We start from the raw sequence: 20,096 nt of genomic DNA, 5'->3' as shown, positions 1-20,096 counted from the left end.
TCCCCTCTTCCTGTTACTATCCATCCCTGCAAAAAGTTGGTCCTCCTGCTGCTTCTAAGCTCCTCTCAGGTGCTGCTGTAAGGTCCCCCTGAAGCCCTCTCTTCCCCAAGATGAGCACCCCCAGCTCTCAGCCCGGCTCGTAGGAGAGCTGGTTCTCCAGGTATAATTACACCTCAGCTTCTTGCTTCAAGGTGGGACTGGATTTCTTCTAGGCTGTGCTTCTGCCAAAAGGAAATCAGTCGCAAACCAAAGGAGGGAGAATGAGCATACACCAAAAAGTAACACGGGATCAGGAAACACGTCCTCTGTGGAGCACTGCACGCACAAGGGAGGAGCTGGCAGCGGGGCTGCACCGTCCCCATTGGGACACGGGGCTCCGGGAGCAGCACCCCATGCCCGGAGCAGTGGGGTAGTGCGGGGCGGGCGCTAGGACCCTGCGGCCGCGGGGCGGAGAGGCCGCATCCCTCCCGCTGCCTCTGCAGCGTTATTCCTCGGCTCCCTCCATGGTGACCGCAGCCCGGAGGCCGCGTTAGGACAGCATCCCGGCGGCTCGATGGCATCCCCCAGGACCATCACCATCGTCGCCCTCTCGGTGGCCCTGGGGCTCTTCTTTGTCTTCATGGGGACCATCAAGCTGACCCCGCGGCTCAGCAGGGATGCCTACAACGAGATGGTGAGGCCGGAGGAGGGGTGGACGTGCTGCTGTCGGGTGGGGACCGCTGCGGAGCGACGGTGGGAGGGAGGGAGCTGTCCGCTGGGCAGCGGGGGGAACCGAGCGAGAGAAGATGCTGACATCCCCCCGCACTCCCTGCGCGGGGCGAGGAGGATGGGATGGCACCGCCGTTCCCTTAAGATGGGAGAAGGATGGGTCTGGGATGCAGGGAGTGGGGAGGGACGGCGGGTCCGGCCATCCCTGGGCAATGCCCACCCCGGGTGCCCCGGGCTCACTCTTGACATTGTGGGTGCTTTACCGCAGGGTTAATAGCACTGAGTGTCCCCACCTCACCGGGCTTTTGTGGGATTAATTCCCTTCCGTGAGATGCTTTGGGATTCTTAGCAGGTAGGGGAAGATGTGAAGAATCAGCTAATTACTCTCTTTGGTCTGGGAAACGGACCTCTCCTCCATAGGGTGAGAAGGAGGGGGATGGCACAGTGAGCATTTCTCAGCTGAGAGAGTCCAGAGTGAGGACAAGGGGTGGCCCTCTGCTCCCATCCACCTTGGGCTATTCTCCTGCCCCCCTCCATTTTCATTTTATTCATTGCAATGGTGGAAAAGCGTCGGTGTAATTCTTGGGCCCGTAAGAAATAGTGATGGAAGTTTCCAGCACGTTCTGTTCTCTCTCATTGCTGCACCTGCTTTTCCTTAGCTCTCAAATAACATCTGAATCGCAGAGCTGTGTCTGCAGCCCTGCACAGGGCTCTGACTGAGAACAGCACCACTGAATAACTCCAGAGTGAGAGACGAGGACAAAATATCCAGAAAACAAAGCTCTCCCTCTCCTGCTGCCTAAGTGAAGTTCAGGGAAAGGGCACTGAGGCTTTAGCAGCGCTGCAGAGTTCTTGTTCTGCATAGCACTGGGCTTCTCTGTGGGTCTGTGCTGTGCTAAGAATGAAGCCTACAGGTAGGGATGATCCCCCCCCCCCTTTTTGCATTCATTGTTGGACAACAACATCACCCTTAACACCCCACGTTGTGATGAGGCTTGTTAGGTCTCTGTGCTTTTGCTGTGCTGCAAACCAGGGTGATCTGTTAAATAGTGGAGGTGGGGATGAAAACCTGATCTTGCCCATCCGTATGTGGCTTCTTGCCCCAGGCAAACAGAGATCCTCTACTATTTACCCACAACACCAAACGTGCAGTGATTTTTTTTTTCTTTTTATTTTCCCATTCAGCAAAAAGCACGCACGCTTGTTTGCTTATTGGGACACGTGGAATACCAGCATGCTGTAGGGTGCACCACCAGCACTTCTTTATGTATCTGCTTAAAAACTGCTGCCCTGAGCAGAGCTTTTGTTGTCAGAAGTCTCAAAGCACCTCCAAACCACACGTACACTTGGTCAAGGGATCTCTGGTAGCAACAGTGACAGCGCTGAGCATTTTGCAACCACAGCATCATCAGCTTCTCTTAAAAGGAAGCAGCAAAATTTACAGAGATTTGGGAAAGTTCTGTGTGCCCATAATGCAGGTTTCCAAAACTGCTTGGGAAGTAAATGAGCAAACCCACCTACACGTCATGTTCAAATGCAAGAACTTGAGTGTGTGTAAGGACAGAGGTTGCTTCTTCCCTCAACCAAGGAGGCAGCTGTGAGAGGAGGCAGGCTCATAGCTTACACTGCTTCTCAATCCAGCGGAAATCAGAGGGCAAGGATGTCAAAAGCCTGCTTGCTTTTATCTGAAAGGATCACAGAGATGTGTAAGAGCAGGAGCAGGGCTGGCAGGTCTGAGCTCAGCTGCACTGCCTGCCCCGCGCTGAGTCTGCTCTGACCCCAAACCCTGGGGTACTCTATGTTGCTTCGAGATGGGAAGTGATTCCTTCCACCTTCAGTGCCCTGGCTTAGCAGGGATGAGGTGTGTTATTTAAGGGCATGCTACTGTCAGACAGTGGTTTCTTTTAACCATGGTTCTGCATTGCTGATCGTAGCAACGGTAATGATTTTGGGAGAAGGTGTGCTGGGCTCACTTCTAGCACCAGCAATGGGTGCTGGCTTGCACAGCTGTCTTCCAGCTCATGAGGGGCACTGCAGGTTGATGGAGTGTTAATATTCTTCCACCAGAAGCTTTATGGCTACAGAGGGGTATCATGCCAGCAGGGTCTATGATGATTGAACTGATCTTTACATCACACTGTGCTTACCTGTGTCAATGAAAGTCACCTCTGCCTTCTCACATCACCGCATTCTCCGCTGTCAATGCTTGCTTTCAGAAACGAGCCTACAAAAGCTACGTGCGAGCCCTCCCCATGCTGAAGAAGATGGGAGTCAGCTCCATCCTTCTCCGCAAGAGCATCGGAGCCCTGGAAGTGGCGTGTGGCATTGTCATGACACTGGTTCCCGGTCGCCCCAAAGACGTGGCCAATTTTCTGCTCCTCCTCCTCGTGCTGGCTGTGCTCTTCTTCCACCAGCTAGTGGGGGACCCGCTCAAGCGTTACGCCCATGCTCTTGTCTTTGGGATCCTGCTCACCTGCCGCCTGCTGATCGCCCGCCAGCCCGAGGAGCAGCCACCAGAAAAGAGGATGCTGTCAGTGAATGGGGACGAGCAGCCACTCCTCCACGAGGCGGCTCCTGAGAAAGGCAAAGTGAAGGTATCCTAGTGGAGTGAGTCTGAGGAATACGGACCCTCGAGGCAGCTCTCTCCAAAAGCACCCAGAAAATTTGTTTGTTTGTTTGTTTTTTAATTTACCTATTTATATTTTTCAGCTGTCTAAATAAAGTTTCATTTGGGGTCTGAGAGACACGTGGTATGTCTACACCGTAGTCTTGCTTTTGCTGCTGGCCTGTCATGTAGGAAGGTACGAGCTAGCTTTGAACAGGATGGTTTGGAGGCAGTTAGCACCTGATGGAGGAGCCTCAGCAGGAGCTGCAAAACCAGAGTGTGGGCCTAGCTCAGCACTCCTGAGGTAGGGATTAGACCCTGAAGATGAGACCTGAGTCCCTCAGCAGTGTAAACGTGGCCTGGATGCTCTTCTGCTATGTTGCAGCCTCAGCAACAACTGCTGGGTAGAACATAGCTGTTGCCCAGCACAGATTCGTGCTGTCCACCTCATAGAGTCATCATAGGCACAAATGTACATTTTCTTTTATGTAGTCAGGCAGGGAATAGACCCTTATAAGCATTCTTGTGTTTGAGTAGGGTGTCCCATAACCTGTGACCAGTCTGTTGTGTGGTCCAGTGATGCAGGGAGAACGTGTGATGCACTACTTACATCTTCTTGGATTTCCATGCGTTGCAGAGGCTTTAGGACTCGGGCAGTGGCCTCGTAACAGTAACTTTTCCCCAGATTTACACGAAACAATGATATCTCTTTAGACCACAACAGAGAATAAGGATCCCCGTTCAGGGGATGGGAAGCAGAGCTGCCTGAATAATTGATTTTACCCAGTACCATATTCCCATATTTTTGCTGCTGGCAAAAAGCACCAAACTCTCTCTTTCAAGACAAAATTAAAAAATCCCTTTTTCCAAAAGTGCTTCAACTTCTGGGAATCCGTGGTTACTGATAATAGATGAGGGTCTGCACATGTCTGGATGTGACACTGTACATCCCACACACAGCTTCAGTGAGCTGGGAAAGTCCTCTCACAAGACCCCAACTCCTCGCGTGTCAAAGCTGAAATCTTACAGAATGTCACAAGAAGTGCATTTCACCTCCAAGTTTTGTTTGCTTCTGTTGATGTTGGTCTGGGCTTTTCCTTATTCATGAAAATAAACTTCTTTTTTTTTTTTTTTAATTTGGAGAAAGATGTCCTGGTGGAAACAAATTTCTTTTTTGAGAGATGCATCTGAAAATAATCTTCTGTGTGCTCTAACACTGTGCCTCAACCAGGTGGAGTCACATTAGAGGAATCAGAGGTGATAGAGGAGGGAAGCCATGGGAATATTGCTTCAGAACAGAGTGAAAGTGAGAAAATAGATTAAATCCACAGTAAAACATCATCTGTACTTTATCATTATAAGCATCAGATAGATGTTTGCATGCAGCGTATTCAGTTTTGCTATTACAGTTGACTCCAGACCTCTGCTACAACAGACGTAGCCCAAACACATATCTCATGCAAAATCCCCCTCCTAGAGCCCCACGGGGTGACAGATTGTCACGGGCAGAGGGCAGTGCCGACAGAGCACCTCGGTGACACAACCTCCACTGCTCAGTGACCATCCCAAGGTCACCCCACATGTACTGTGCCATTTGCTTTACTTCCTCAAAGGCACTTCTGCCATGCCCGGGCCTAAGCTGTTGATCACTTTGAGGTCCAAAAAGGCTGGTTGAAATAGCACCAATCCCAAAGCATGCCACAGTGTGTGCCTGCTGTGCAAAGCTCTGCACCGTGGCAGCCATCCCATGGCCAGTTCCCACATCTCCAACTCGGTACTGGTAACCAGCACTTGTGTTCATTGCTCATACTGTTCCTCATCACGACCTGCACAGATGGCATGAAGCAAATTTAAAGTACTCTGTGCAGCACAGATCATCACTGCAGGCGCTTTAACTAGATGCAGACAGCAAGCAGATTCTGAAATCTGCCCCCTTTCCCTTTCTCTGCTTCAGAGGAAGGCTGTTCTCGGAGCTCAGCAGCAGGAACTCCACGCTTACCCCTGCAGGGCTGACCTCCATCACTGACCCCCAGCACCAGGCAGCTATTTTCAGAAACCCATATTTACTTGCTGGAAACGATAAGGGGGGAAGGAGCTAATTTAGCCCTTAGATAACATATTATGTCAATTCCATGGCCTGTGGCCGCTTTTTTTTTTTTTTTAACGCGGGTTTTTTTGCCTTTCCAATCGCTGAGCAGCTCCCCATCCCCTTTCATTCACGGAACAGAGCGACTGCGCATGCTCAGAACGACAGGGCGCGGACGGGAGCGCCATCACCGCTTTGCGCACGCGCACACCCATCGAAGCGCGCTGACGCGGAGGCGCAGAGCAGCGAAGGGCGCGCATGCGCACACCCATCGAGAGGCCTTCCTGGCGTAGGGATGCTGCGCGGTGGGCAGCGCGCATGCGCAGGGTGTGGCGCGGAAGTTTGAACTGCGGGCGGTTGGAGTGTGGTAATGGTGGCGGCGGGGCCTGGGCTGCCGGGGAAGGACGCGAAGGATGTGGGAGCCCGGGGAGGGCTTCGTGGGCCTGGGGCTGGGCGCTGGGGGCTGGGCCTGGGGCTGGGCGCTGGGCCTGGGGCTGGGCGCTGGGCTGTTCTTGTGACAGGAGCTCCCACTGCGTTGCTGTGGGCACCGCAGCAGTTCAGGGACGTGCGTGTGTACTGTGCCTGAACCTGGGGCTTGTAGCATTGTGCCGTGTTTTTTGGGCTGAGAGCTGAGCAGAAAGCGCTGCTTTTCACTATTGGGTTTCAGCCAGAGCGTTGCAGTGCTGGTAGCTCTCATGCTTGAGTCCTTAGCGTTTATTTTCTCAAAATCCTGTGTGTTACACAGAAGCAGGCCGTAAGGATCTAATTCCTGCAGAACAGGAAGAAGAGTGTTGTGATCCTTTAAAAACCGTGCTTTAACTTCCAGGATGTCGCAGTGTTTTGGCTGGCTGCGTTGGCTTACACAGCACAAGTGATGAGGCTGTTCACAGCTTTCTTTATCCTTTTAATTTCTGCACTGAATTGGATTTCTTTTTGCATTGTGTTGGCTTTCTGGTTCTGTTTCTAAGCGCTCTGTAATGCTTCATCAGACAAATTTTAAGTAAAGAACGTTAGTGTTAGGCCTTGTGAATTTTATCTTCCCTTTTGTTAATTTGAGAAACTGACTTCATTTAAAGCAGCTTTGTGTGTGCACTGTTCAGTGGCTGACAGCTCTAAACAACTTGCTGTGAAAACTGCTGTCACCTTACACAAGATCCCAATGAAATCAGTTTGTCAGGAAAGTAATTGTTTTCTTTTCTCACAGGAAACTCGCTCTCTGTTGCTCTTCCTCACTTGGAGGTTGATTTGTTTTCTTCCCCCTTTGTAACAGAGGATTGGAAGCCACGTGACAAATGAGTGAAACACTCCAGTCTCAGGTGGGAGTCTGAAAAGATGCAACGAAGACGGAGTTCTAAGCACTCCAAGCAGGCTCTGCAAGTTCACCACAGCAATCAGACTGATCTCTCTGCGTGGCGAAAGGAAGGGACAGCTGATACTGAAAAAAGTGCCCAGGCTCATCAGACTCGGAGTGATGAGAGAAATGACAGTGAGCAAATCTCCCTCGAGCAAGCTCTGAGCTACTTTGAGAAAGGTAAGAGAGCAGCTTTAAGATTAGCTAAATAGCCTTGTAAAGGTTGTTAACGTCTTTAAAATAGCATTAAAAAAAAAAAAAGAATCTTATCTGCTGTGTTCCCTCTTCTGACATCTGAGATAGTAGCTCTTCAGTGTATTTAAAGGTTTTTTTTTCTTTTGCTTACTGTATGAAGAGCCCAACAAGAAGAACTACATAAGGGAACAGTTCAGAGAAGTTTAAAGCAGTTCAGTTTAATTTCAGTAGTAGTTTCATTGTGTTTCTTTTTTTTTTTTCTCCTAGTTCAGGATCGAGTTTCCCTGAAAAAGAGTGAAGTTCTGCGGAAACATTTGTCTACTGTGGAAAGCATTGCCCTCAAAAGAGGTTTACCCCCTGAAGGATTTGATGTCTTGCTGGATGTGGCACTCAGTGGCAAACTTGGTAAAATGTTTTTGTACCACTGGCATGGCTTCTGTGCATGTCTCCTTCCTTTCTGAACCTGCTTGAGATGGTATATTCATAGTGGCTGTAGGGTTAGGCAATTTAGCATAAAATTAATCTTCCTTGCATGCTCCAGTGTGAATTGTCAGTTCAGATGCCCTGTGGTATGGAATATCCCTTCAGCCAGTTTGGTTCAGATGTCCTGGTTCTGTCCCTTCCCAACTCCTTGTTCTCTACCAGCCTTGCTGATATGAGAAACTGAAACATCCTTCAAATAGTGTAAGCACTGTTCAGCAACAACTGAAACACCAGTGTGTTATCATCATAGTTTTTCTCCTAAATCCAAAGTGTGGCACCATACCAGCCACCACAAGGGACATTGACTTTATCTCAGCAAAAACCAGGACACTTTCATAACTGTGTTAATGAAACTCACTAAAATTAGAGCTTCATACTGCCAATCCATTCAGTAGTGTCACTGCAGTCTTCGTGTTGCTCTCTTGGAAATAGTGGCCACCTCTTATATTTCTGAATTAATGTGATATTACATTAAAAGACCTATCCCTTTCTCACATTCAAGAGGAGCATGCAGGGTTGTTTCCCCATTGTGCAATTGATTTTGTTCTTTCATTGATTCACGTTTGTTGGCAGTAATTTCCTGATGTTTAGCTGGCAGTCTTATACTCTTCTGGTGAAGGAACATTAATATGACCAGAAATGTGCTATTTTGTTTGTCTTGCTAAGTGTCTAGAGGCTGTTTCAGTACTTTAAAGGAAGAATACAGCATATCTAGTATAAATCTAGAATTTTTTCTTCTTTTTGGAGGTATAGGTAGCCCCCAATGGATTCTTGTGCACTTTTGCTGCAAAAAAAAAAGCTCTGAATAATTTTGTCTAGGGTGATCTTAACCTAAACTGCAGAATCATATCCAAGGACCTGGCAGGTGAGCAGCATCTGATCTTTACATGGTTTGTTTTCCAGCTGATACGGTGAATACTCGTTTACTGAAGAGCCTGATCCCAGCCTCAGTAATACCAGAAAGTTCTATTGTTTCCTCTGTATCTTGGCTCTGCGTCAGCAAATGCTCAAGCAACATCCAGGTAACTTCATAAACATCTGTTATAGTGGCTGTTTTTGCTCAGGATTGATGAGGAAGCAGAAATCCTATGGTTTTAACATACAAAAATGACAGTGGGAGCTGAGCAACACTTCAGAGTTGAGTGCAAACGTGCACAGTTTCTTTTTGTCTTACATCTCTGATCTAGAAACTTTTAGTAAAGAATTCATTTTGCTGAATTACTTTGGCTACGTGAGGCACTCCTCACCAGCCTCTGTAAGGTAGCACTTAAGTTCTCTGGGCTGTGGCAAGATTAGCAGAACAGTCCTTTTGGCTTTCATATAGGTGGCTGAAGGCTTGCATCATCTTCAGGGGTTGGCACATACTCAAAACTGATGGTTTTTCTGTTGCATTATGGCCCTAGTTGTTCTGTCTGGCACAGATAGCTGTCTCCACAGCAGCATCAGTGCTGGTTGCTTATCTGTAGCTGTCTGGTTGTCTTTGAATGTCGTATAATTATTGTTTCTCTCAAGGCTGGTCACTTGCCTGTCCCAGTTTTGCCTGTTAACTCAGTGTAAGTTTTCTGTTTTCTGTCTGCAGCTGCTTTTTCTAAGATGGCTGATCACCATGTTTGACTTCATTGACCACAAGGAACAAGTTAATGCCCTCTATGGTATCTTCTTTTCCTTCCTGAATGACGAGAAGTTGGTAAGGAGAACTGAAAAAATGCACCAAAATTAACAAAATAAGCCTAAATTAATAATATGCATATTAATGCTAGAATTAGACAGGAAGAACTGTAGACCAGAGGTTTTTTTTGGTGGAACTTGTTTTCCTCTTCTCGGGTTCTAAGATTGCTGAGTACTTCAAATCAGAAACAGGAAAGCACTGTTGGATTATTTTAGTTTGAATATTGTAGTCTGTTTATTGAAACGTTTCCAAGAATTGATAATCTGTTACACAGACAGAGCCACAGTGTATGCTGCAGTGTCTGCAACATCTTTTATCAACAGATTAAGTCCTTCTATCCCTGAGAAGAAGGAACAGAAACAAACCTCCTGAGGAAATGTTTACTGAATGATGAGAAACTCAGAATGCTGTTTTTCTTAGTTGGTTTGCAGCTTAACTTAAATAAGAGCAAGTATTGAGACGTTTGGTGCTGTGAGGTATCTGTAAAATCTTTCACTGCTGATCTGATACCCCAGAGGTCTCTGGGTAGTCTGCTTACTATGAAAACTGCATGTAATGTATATATGTTATCTAAACAAAATATGTGACATGTAAAAACATGCTGGTTCCTATGGGAAGCATCAGCAAGACAGACTCATTGCAGCCTTTTCTTTTCAGTGTCCCTACATCTGCCACATGCTCTACCTGCTGACCAGGAAAGTAAATGGTAAGAGTCCTCACTTGTATGAGCTGAAATACCATTTTATTTCTTATTCTGTGTGCTGATGCTGCCAGGGCTTTCAGTGGAGCTAATGCAATGGCTTGGCAATGAGGTCAAGGAGGCCTGAGCTATAGTTCCATCTGATTGATACCATGCTTCATGAGTCACAAACCTGTCTATTAGCCCAGAAATAATACTAATTAATAATTCCTGCTTTCTTTGCTCTACCAAGAAAAGCTGTATCTCATTTTCACTTAAAAGTTAAATGAAAGTGTTTATTTTTAACTTCTAATGTTCTCAATTGTTTTTTTTTCCAGTCAAGCCTTTTCGGGTTAGGAGACTACTTGATCTCCAATCAAAAATGGCAAGTTCATTTCAAATCTTGTAGGGGCTGAAACTGTGCTTAATGGTGCAGCTTCTGAGTGTCCTTACAGTATTTTTTGTTGTTGTGAGCACATGCAATGACGTGTACAGAACACTATGTTTTATAGAGATGTAGTAAAATTTCTGATGTGAAGAACAACTTCTTTTCACTTACGTTACCTTCTTTAATTTCCTGTTCCAAGCTTTATTAAGAATTACTGGGAAATAAAAGATTATATAATACCTGCTGCCTTTTTGTGAGAAACTAAAATTTCAGTAGAGGTAATAACAGTTGCTAGAGAAATATAAGTGGAGCTATGTAGTTACATTAACACTTATACAGTACTCTGCAGAATAAATGCTCTGCTTTTTTTTAAACAGTTTTTATTTGTTAAATGCTTCTATTAGAGTTATGACTGCAGAAAGTCCTTTCTCGTGTCCCCTCCCTATGATATCATTGGCAGTTTTTTTCTCTAGTTGTTGTATGAAGTGTACTTTTGAAAGCTTTCAGTAATCAGAGTTTTTCTGATTTGTAAATACGATATTCAATATCTATATTAAAAGTATATTTCATCTTTTTTCCTCCTGTTTCCTTGACAGGGTACACAACCTCATCTGCAGGCTCTGCTGGCACTTTATAAGCTTTTCTGTCCTGAGCTTGTATCTATAACCCTTCCCCAGAAGATGAAGGTGAGGAATCAGATTTAATCTATTTGGTACCAGTACTTATGACAGTATTTGTGATGAGTTTTCTGCTTGAACTATAGTATGATTTAGTTGTGAAGATGAATTCTATTTCCTGGATGCTTCTGTGGTGGTTTGGGACTTGGTTGGAGTTAAATGTAAATGAAGTGGCAAAAATAAGTTTTGTGCAGAAAAAAGCATCGGGCTTAATTCATTCATCCAGTTTCATTTTAGCTGTGTTATCTGATTTGAGAACTCAATTACTGAGTTGATTTGACTGAGTTCATGAAGTCTTCCCTGTAACTCGTACAAGCATTCCTTTGTCACGCTTCTATTTTAGTGTGTACTCCAGGTTTACTCTATGAGCAGGTGATTGATCTTAAGAACTATAAATAAGAATTAGAATTCCCTCATGAAAAAAGGGGGTGTTTTAGAAGGAACGTGAAAGCACAGCCCTTGAAGTGCAGTTAAAACGTAATGAATCCAAGGAATGAGTTACTTGCTGTCAGATCCTATCCTCTTGGTCTGTCAAGCAGAGTTGAGTGTGCATACATCACTGTGGTGCCTGTTGAAATAGAATCTGTTTTTCCTGTTGCTTTTAGTTTGGCTTCTTCTATACCTGTCTGATTTCTGTTTTCAGACTTATTTCAAGAATGCAGACGGCCCTTGGAAAGCAGCAATCAGCACTGTAAGACAAAGAAACCAGGCCAATTCTGCAGTGCCCCAGCCACTGCTTTTAGGCACAGCTCAACCTCGGTCACGAAAAAGAGTAGGTTTTGCTCCTCAAGAAGCTGCCAAACAGCTGTTTTCGTGATGAGTAATGGCAAATAATGGGAGCTGGGTTGTATTTCAGAGCTCTGAAGGGTGGGATAGCTGCATGGAAATGCAACACGCACACTACAGTGAAAATCTGAATGCGTTTACTTTTTTTTGCATAACAGGATCTTTGTGAGCAGTGGGCACAAGTGCACAGCTGAGTCATTGCTGTTTGTTTCTTTTCTACAGAAGTGGAATACCCAGTTGGCTGTACCTGCAAGCAGCGCCAACACACAAAGTTTGGTAGTGGGTGGGAAAATGAGCTGTGTTGATTCATACAGTGCACACGAATCTTTTCCAGTGGAGCAGCTGCGGACCTTTCCCCAGCTCCTACAAAACATCCACCACCTAGAGGTGAGTGGCAGGAAGGGCTCAACGAGCTCTTTGCATGCTTTGGAGAGATCCAGAGGGTTTTGTCTGTGCCTTTCTCATAGCTGTGTAGTGCATGGGCAACCTAATTCAAAACCTAGTCCTACCTGAGGGTGGTAGGTGGGGACCCTGGAGGGATGATCTCTCGTCCAGTCCTCTATTGGCAAACTCTGATAGCATAAGAGTATGTGGCAATTTGCAAATATAAACACAGAATAACTAGTTTGGGTTTGTTTATTTATGTTGCCCTTGTTCTTGCAGTTTCCTTCCCAGATGGGTTCAGTGCTAACAAACCCACTATTGCTTCACTACTTGAACTGCAGCAAAGATGAATCTGTTCATCTGAGGCTCTACTACTGGTTGGGACAGACACTTCAGGAAGGTAGGAACATAGTGTAACCTCATGTAGTAGGGTGGGTAAGGATATCTGAAGCTTTTCACCACTTGATAGTAGTACTTTGCTATTTAGGTTTTTAGTGCTAATTGTGTAGTACTAAAACATACTGGAAAAGAGTTGAATTTTACTTCTGGCTTTGCTTATTCTTGCTGTGCTTTTGTTCAGATACATTACTCTCTCCTTTTTAGAGTGCACCTGGTGTGTAGTTGATAATAACCAAAATGAAGAAGAATTCAAAGGCTTCCTGGAAACTATCTACAAGACAGAGTGTTTCTTGCAGGTAAGTGCCTGCTATATGGAAACACAGGGTTTCATGAAGTTGTTCCTTAAAGCACATTTGAGACTTATTGTGCTTCCTGCCTTTTAACTGAGAAGTGGCAGTGTCTGAAGTCATCCAAAGACTTAATAAGAGTACACTTTCCCATAGGGAGCCAATATTCTGGAGATAGCTGTGGTTTCTGTGGGATTTGAGCCTTCTGGAGAACTGCACGATGCAAGTGCAAACCTCTTCCTTCTCCAGGGTGATCTGAGCTAGGCAGGGTTCAGGCATAGGAAATGAATGCTCACCTTCTGCTTTGTAGGAGGGATTTCCTTCCTGTGAAGATTTCCTGTACAGGACTCTTCCTCTCTGGGATGGCGTTTCGTGCCGATCACAAATCCTCCAACTCGTGAGTTGGATCCCTCTCAGTACCTTCTCTGGTGTGTGTTGCAGACCTTTTGGGTGAGATTGGACAGTGTCTGATCCCAGGGGGATGATTTATGCACAGGTAGCATGCTACTTTCTTGTTTATTCCAGAAATGAAGTCGCAGCTCTGCGATCCCCTGGCACAGCTCTTCTTCACATCATCCCTTTACTTTAAGGTAATTTAAGTGAGTGGCTATTTACTTCCAGTTGGTGCTGCTGTCTGCATTCGTATAAGGGGTAACAATTGAAGGGTTGTACAGGGAGAAGTATGTCCACAAGTGAGGGTAAAAGATGTTCTTGAGATGAGATGGTTGGACTAGATGATCTTATAGGTCCTTTCCAACCTTATGAACTTATGAACCTATGAGATGTTCTTGTGATGCAACCTCTGGGAATTTGAGTACCTTTAAGATATTTTATTTTTTGACTGGAACTAATTTGAGGCACTGAATTTCAAAAGAACTGTCTGATAGTACAAAAGGCAGGAGCTGGTTATTATTGCAATTCTAACAGAATTTGAAACTCTCATTCTCCAGCAGAAACTATGTAATGTATACATTCAGTTTAAAGGGAGTCCACAGATACTCACCTCTCTTTGAGAAACTCTTCATTTCCTTGCATGCTTTATACAGGATGCCCTGAGAATTAGTGTTTTTCACTTATGTCAATGGTCGACGTTTTGTCTTCCTTTTGAATCCTACAGTGCAGTGTTCTTGAGAGTCTGAAAGAGCTGTTACAGAACTGGTTAAACTGGCACTTGGTTCAGCTGGATTCACAGTCTGATTCTCAGTTTGGTTCTTTGTAAGTTTGTCTAAAATACATTTAAATATGCTTGTTACCTAGAGCTAAGACCAGTTGGTAATGTTGCAGTGCCTGATTTATAAATATTTATATTGGTACTGAAAACTGATATGTCCAGAACTTGCAATGCTGGATTGTGTTTGTAATTATGTGGGTAACAATCTATTACTGGATATCCTTGGGGAAAAAAAAAAAAGAGCATAATACAGAATGCTTTGGGGTGGCAGGGCAGAAAAAATAACTTAGCTTCTTTTTTTGTATGTTTCTTTTCTACCTTTTGTGAAGAGGTATGTGTGTGTAGTAATACTGCCTGTGTACTGCTGCAGGAATACCACCCTTTCTGGACTAGTGAATGGGGTGGCTGAACTGATCAACTTTGTGGGAAGGATTTCTACTGCTGCACTGCACTTGGAAAAGAGTCACACCTTCTTGCTGTACTTCATCCTGGATTTCTATGAGACTGTACGTCTTTCATTTGCTTTGTCTTTCACAACCCCATTTCCTTGAGGCTGTTTGCATTTTTCTTTTTCCCAACTGAAATACAAGTCACCTTCCCAAATATAGTTTAATAAACTGATTAATTGCCAGAAAGTTCTTTAAATGTTCCCTTAAAGCTTTTCTTCCAGCACTGAATAGTGTTGAACCCACTCTCTAGGTTCCCCACACCTTCTGTGTGGATGTGTTTACTGCAAGGTGAGCTCAGCCATGCTGCTGTTGCTCCTACAACTTGGATAACATTGCAAAGAGTTAAGGAAGTGATGACAGTGCTGGGAACTTCTTGTAACTAATTGAATGTGCAAAATGAATAGGCTCTGTTTCTGAGGGATCTAAGTAAATGAAATGTTACCTGACAAGCAACCAAATAGCAGCATTATGGTATACTTAAATGGTTGAAACAGTCTGGGGTGTGAGCTGAGAGCTGATAAATGTCTCGTACCTGAGGGCAACGAATAGAAGGCTTCAGAGAGACAATTCCCTCCTAGATCAAGATGATGGAGCTGACTAGAACACAGTGTCATGCTCTCTTTTGCTCCTCGATGTTTGGGGGTTTGTTAATGGCAGTAATAATCTGCCTAGATCTGCTTCATTCCTGCAGGTGTGTGACATGTATCTGAAGTACAAACTGCCATTGCTGATAATGCCTCCTGCTGGGGTATTCTACCCAGCATTGCTCAGCATGGATTCTGTCAACTTAAATCAGCTCTGCTACATTATGTACAGGTACTACAAATGGTGTGGGCTGTAGGGATTCCTCTTCTTGTCTTTTCTTATATATATATATATATATATGTTTAATGAAATTATTTGGGTCTATAAATCTGAATCTGAAATTATACTTCTTCTTATGTAAGGCAAAGATGAAATGTTCTAGATGCACCCAGCTTTCGTGGTAAAATATTTTATAGCTGTAACTTGCTTTTTTTTTCCCCACTCTGTTATCCTAAATGGCAGCATTCTGACCTTTCCTAGTATTAATTCTGTTATCACTAATACGTGAAGGAAGGAATTTGAGATCATTCTGAGAGGATTTAAGTTGCTTAGCAACGAAGAGCTGAAATCATTAGCAGTTAAGCACTAAACTTCTTAGCACTGTGCTCTGACCACCAGATTTGAATTGTTCCTTGCAAATTCTGTACTGTGCTGAGTAGGAAGCACTTCTGCCACCCTGAAAACGTGTGGAGAACTTAGGCCTGCCTCGTGCTGCCTGCAGGTCCAACGGCAGCACTGCTCAGCTCTGCAGGACCCACTGATGTGCCTGCTGTTCTTGGCCCTGTTAATTCCAGTGGCTGCATCTGAGAAGAAGAGTAGCCAATTGCTGACAGCTGGCGTAGGGCTCTCCATGTGGCTTTTTTCTCTAAGGAGTCTGCAGGGTAATTAACGTGACAGGATGCTCTCTGGGAAATGAGAGGAGCTAGTGCTTATTATATAGAACAACTGTCAAGTTGTGTTACTTCCAGTGGCTTCCGTTTCTCTGCTTAGTGAATGAAAGTCTCTCGTCTTAAAGATACACTGTGTTTTTCTGCTCATTTCAAGACTGCTGATTTCTGTGTATAGCTTTTCTGAAAGTTGCTGTCTCTGGCAAGCTTGATTGTGTGTTACTCATCCAAGACACGAATCTCAGTGGATTCATCCTTACTCCTCCAGGGAAAACCGAGTCTATGCTGTGTGATGAAGTCCCTTTGATTTTATTTTCCTGCCTTTCTTTAGCAGAAGAGGAAAACTTGATGGTCTATTGTATTAAGAAAACTTTTTCTTCACCCTGGTTAAATGTCTCTCTAGTGTATTTTGTTTCTTTTTCAGCACTGACAGATAGGTGTCAGTAAAACTCACTCTTGTTTTGTTTTAGGTATCGAGCCAACTTGGTAGCTGCAAAAGAGAACGAGATGAGTAAAAAGGTATCTGCTGTGCTCTAGAATAGGCCTTAGCAAGGAACTGGGTTGAACAGAGGGGAAGGCATTTTGATAGCACTCTTAGGGACTGCAGGGAACATGCAATTGTTTGAAGATGCTTGTTGTAGTTTAACCTGGTAGGCAGCTAAGCACCACACAGCTGTTAGTTTGCTCACTGCAGCCCTGCCAGGGGAATAGGGGAAGGATTGTGTGGGGAAAGAAGTGGAACTTTAAGGTAGAGATAATAAAAGCTATTTACAGAGATGGAAAAGGGAAAGAAATAATAGTCATGATTTTACATAATTGGCTGTACATATTATATATATTACCTAGCCCTTGCTGACTGATGCCCAGCCAGTCTCTGAGCAGCAGCAGGCCTCTTTCAGTGCCACCCCTCCCCCTACTCCAGCCAGTTCACATCATAGTTTGACATGATGTCATATGGTGTGTAATGTCCCTTCTGGCCAGTTTGGCTCAGCTGTCCTGGCTCTGTCCCTTCGCAGCTCCTTGTGTACCCCCAGCTCCCTCCTTTGTTGGGACAGCACGAGAAGCTGAAACATCCTTGGCTTCGTGCAGCACTGCTCAGCAGCAACTCAAAAATCAGTGTGTTATTGACATAGTTCTTCTGAAGCCAAAACATAGCATTGTGCCAGATGGTAGAGGGAAATCAACTCTGTCCCAGTTGAAACTCAGACAGTGCTTCCTTTTTTTTTTGTTACTTTTTGTCCTTTAGGAAATACAGCAATTCAAGTTCAGCAGCCAGACATACCAAGAGTATAACCAGTACATAATATCCATGGTGGGTTGTCTGTGGACATCCAGTGCGTTCCAGAAGGATAATCATCCTCAGGGCATTCGTCTGGATGATGAATTGCTGAAGAAAACTGGAGTGCAGGAATACAAAAATAGCTTCAATATTGTCTACCACCCAGCTCTGATGTGCTATGCTGTTGACTTCCTGCAGCAGGTAACGATGTAGGCAAATACCTCTGCCTTTGGCAGCACCAAACAGTGTACTGATGTTCTCTCTAGAGAAGTCTCTCAGTTTGCTGGCTGAGCAAAACAGCTCTAGATGTCAATTTGTGCATTTTTAGGATATAACTAAAATGGATAAACAATGAGAAAGTGCTAATTTGGCAACCTGCTTTATAAAAAATACAGCGTGTGACCTGAACTCCTAAAAATGCATAGCAAAGTTGGTTTTGGGTACCCACAGCAGAACTTGTAGCTGTGCTTTCTGACTTTTGCAGTGACTTTTGAGAATGGTTAAACAAATGCATGTAGCTACTTCTAAGTACAGAATGAAACATGATGTACTGTAATGTCCAATGCAAGATCTATTAGCTGAATTCTGAGTGCCCTTATGTTCCTGCAGTTAAAGAACAGTGGAGGGAGCAGCTTGCCAGAGTTGTTACTGTTTAAACTGTGCATGTTGCTCTGGGAAATCAGGCTTTGTATGCTATCCAGGAGGTGCACAGAGCTGCTGTTTTGTTGCAAGGATTGTTTGCAGACTGCAAGCCTGCTCCTGGAGTGAAACAACAAATCTGAGGCTGAAGGGGAAGCAAAGAATACTGTTTAGGAGCACTAGAAATTTGCCTTGGTTTACATGTTTTGTGTCTGAACCTAGGTACTCTGTTACTACTGGCTTGAACCCAAGCTTTGGCTTTGCCTGAAGAAACTTTTTAAATTCAGTTTGATAAAACTATCTTCTTTGGTCTTTCTCCTGCTACAGCAGCACTTAAATGTTTCAGTGCTGAGCACCTGAGGGCGCTGCTCTGCAGCACACTGCGGGAGCACAAGCAGTAAGCTAATCAGTATGTTTATCTCTTCCTGCCTTGTTTCACTGATGGAGAGTTATTTGTCTAATGTTCATAGAAATCATAGCATCACCAAGGTTGGAAGAGACCTCTGAGATCATCCAGTCCAAGTGTTTTGCAGGGATGCCTTTTTTGCTGTGCTTAGAGGTATCTATGCATATTCTGTTGCAGCCCAGTAATGCTGCAGCACGAATCCTCATTGTCTTGTCACTTATGCACTTGGCCTGGTATAATGCTGGAAGCTTGTTCTGAAAGGTGATTAAATATCTCTGACTTTCTTTGCATACCTAGAATTCCTGATGTATTCGGAGAGCAAGTAGAGGCCTGGCCATGCTGGGTGTTCTTTAGATAAACGTACTTGACACTGTTTTGACACTGTTTTATTCTCTTTCCTTAAGGCCTGGCCAGATGATACCACCTTCAACTTCAGTTTAATTAAGGTAAAATACCTGTTTTAACAAAAGCAAGAAAACATTCAGCTACTTAAAAGAATATAAGGGGAGGGGAGTGGGTTGAGAAGCTGATCAGCTTCAGAAATGCTGTACTTCTGGTGTGCTTGAAGCAGAAGTTCTACTACCAATGAACCTACAGAATATTACATTTGAGATGAATATATAGCTTTGTTGTTGCTTAGGATAGGGATCCCTGTTGTGAGAGTTTGTTTCCTTTCCTGTATCATGGTGTTCTTCAAACCTGATCTGGAAGAATTGCTGTTGGTGAAGAAAGTCTTCAATATCCACGTTAATTTGAAATCTTTGCTGTTCGTCCAACAGATGCTGCTCTCTTAGAATTGGGGTTAATGAACATCATGAGTGTGAAATAAAATCATGATTTTTGTTCAAGCTAAGAACGTGAAATACATGAGTGAAAAGTCTAGGCACCTGAGTACAGGGTGAGACCCCTGTTGGGTGTTTGTGGGTCAGGATGGTTGTTGTCAAACTGAGGCAGGTTATATTTGCATAATTCTTCAGATTGGCTCAAGAAATACAAAGCTATGTCCTGCACATCTGACTACTCTTTTTTCCTTTTTCAGGGAAAGAAGTGGAACTGGTATCTGAGATATCTCTATGGGCAAGGTTTAGAGGGTTTGAAGCTCTTTATTGAAAGCAGTATCAATCGTGTTTCCAAGACCTCTCAAAGTAAACCTGAGAATGAGAAAGTGTGACTCTAGGACTTGTTGGAGCCTTTCTGTCATCTGAATCAGGGAAACAGGATGTGATGGACTGTGTCAGTAATTCTTCCTTTGTAGAAACGTAGCAGTTATGCTTGCCTGCATTTTCATACTGGCATCTGTGTTAGGAAAGCAAAAATAGGGGAGGAATGTTTAGCCTCTCTTGGTTCACTAGCACTGAACTCCTTTATTTCCTGCTGAACTTCTTTAGCCCAAGGCTGCTGAGTTAATGTGGTATGTAACATCCCTGGTTTTCATCCTCATTTTTCTTAGCTGGGGTATCTGAGGAAAAAAACATTTTTTAACTCAAAGATGCAGTGAGAAGTGCTGCCTTATTCAGAAGTCATGTTGATATCAGGCCCTCCTCTTCCCTGATGACTTTTACAGTACCCCTGAACGACTGTGTGTTAGACTGGAGGGCTGCATGTTCCCAGCTCCCTGTCATGCCTTGTACATGCTGGCTTATAGCAGGATGGCCAAACTGACCCTCCTGAACTTCACATCTGTTCCGAGTCTCCCAGAAGAGACTTTGGTGGTACCTTTGCTTATAATGTTCTTGTAATGCACTGGGAGAACACTGTGTACCACTGATGTGCTGGTGGCTTCAACAACTGAACAGCACTGCCACCAGCTCACTGTCTGCTATCAGTAAGCTTTCCTTTTTGTGTTTTTAGTTCTGTAACGTTGTATCATAAATGTGTACATATAGAATGTATATTCTGTAAAAATACTTCCAAAATGCCCTTTTGAAGGATCTCTGCTTAAAGAAAATAAATGCATCTTCTCTAATTCTGTTTTAACACTTA

The 20,096-nt window shown here is 44.4% G+C and overlaps 2 protein-coding genes across 2 annotated transcripts; both read left to right on the top strand.

Moving 5' to 3' along the window:
- Positions 1-410: 410 nt before the first annotated feature.
- TMEM35A (transmembrane protein 35A) lies at positions 411-3,450 on the top strand. Its single transcript, XM_065729756.1, has 2 exons — positions 411-673; positions 2,925-3,450. Exons 1-2 carry the CDS (start codon positions 554-556, stop codon positions 3,309-3,311), a joined length of 507 nt encoding a protein of 168 aa, XP_065585828.1. The 5' UTR covers positions 411-553; the 3' UTR covers positions 3,312-3,450.
- A 2,778-nt stretch (positions 3,451-6,228) lies between these two features.
- On the top strand, positions 6,229-19,830 carry CENPI (centromere protein I). Its single transcript, XM_065729310.1, has 20 exons — positions 6,229-6,930; positions 7,213-7,350; positions 8,332-8,450; positions 9,008-9,115; positions 9,755-9,803; positions 10,115-10,161; positions 10,761-10,850; positions 11,485-11,613; positions 11,850-12,014; positions 12,291-12,411; positions 12,615-12,706; positions 13,008-13,125; positions 13,223-13,287; positions 13,815-13,912; positions 14,239-14,374; positions 15,009-15,133; positions 16,260-16,308; positions 17,036-17,269; positions 18,518-18,559; positions 19,153-19,830. The coding sequence occupies exons 1-20, from the start codon at positions 6,732-6,734 to the stop codon at positions 19,282-19,284; spliced, it is 2,256 nt and encodes a 751-aa protein (XP_065585382.1). The 5' UTR covers positions 6,229-6,731; the 3' UTR covers positions 19,285-19,830.
- Positions 19,831-20,096: the final 266 nt, after the last annotated feature.

Source organism: Cyrtonyx montezumae, unplaced genomic scaffold (genome assembly GCF_038088225.1).
Source record: "Cyrtonyx montezumae isolate F1298 unplaced genomic scaffold, pur_monq_1.0 scaffold_11, whole genome shotgun sequence".
In the NCBI taxonomy this organism is placed as follows: Eukaryota; Metazoa; Chordata; class Aves; order Galliformes; family Odontophoridae; genus Cyrtonyx; species Cyrtonyx montezumae.
Note: the sequence above shows the minus strand (reverse complement) of the source record. Positions and strands in the feature narration are given on the sequence as shown.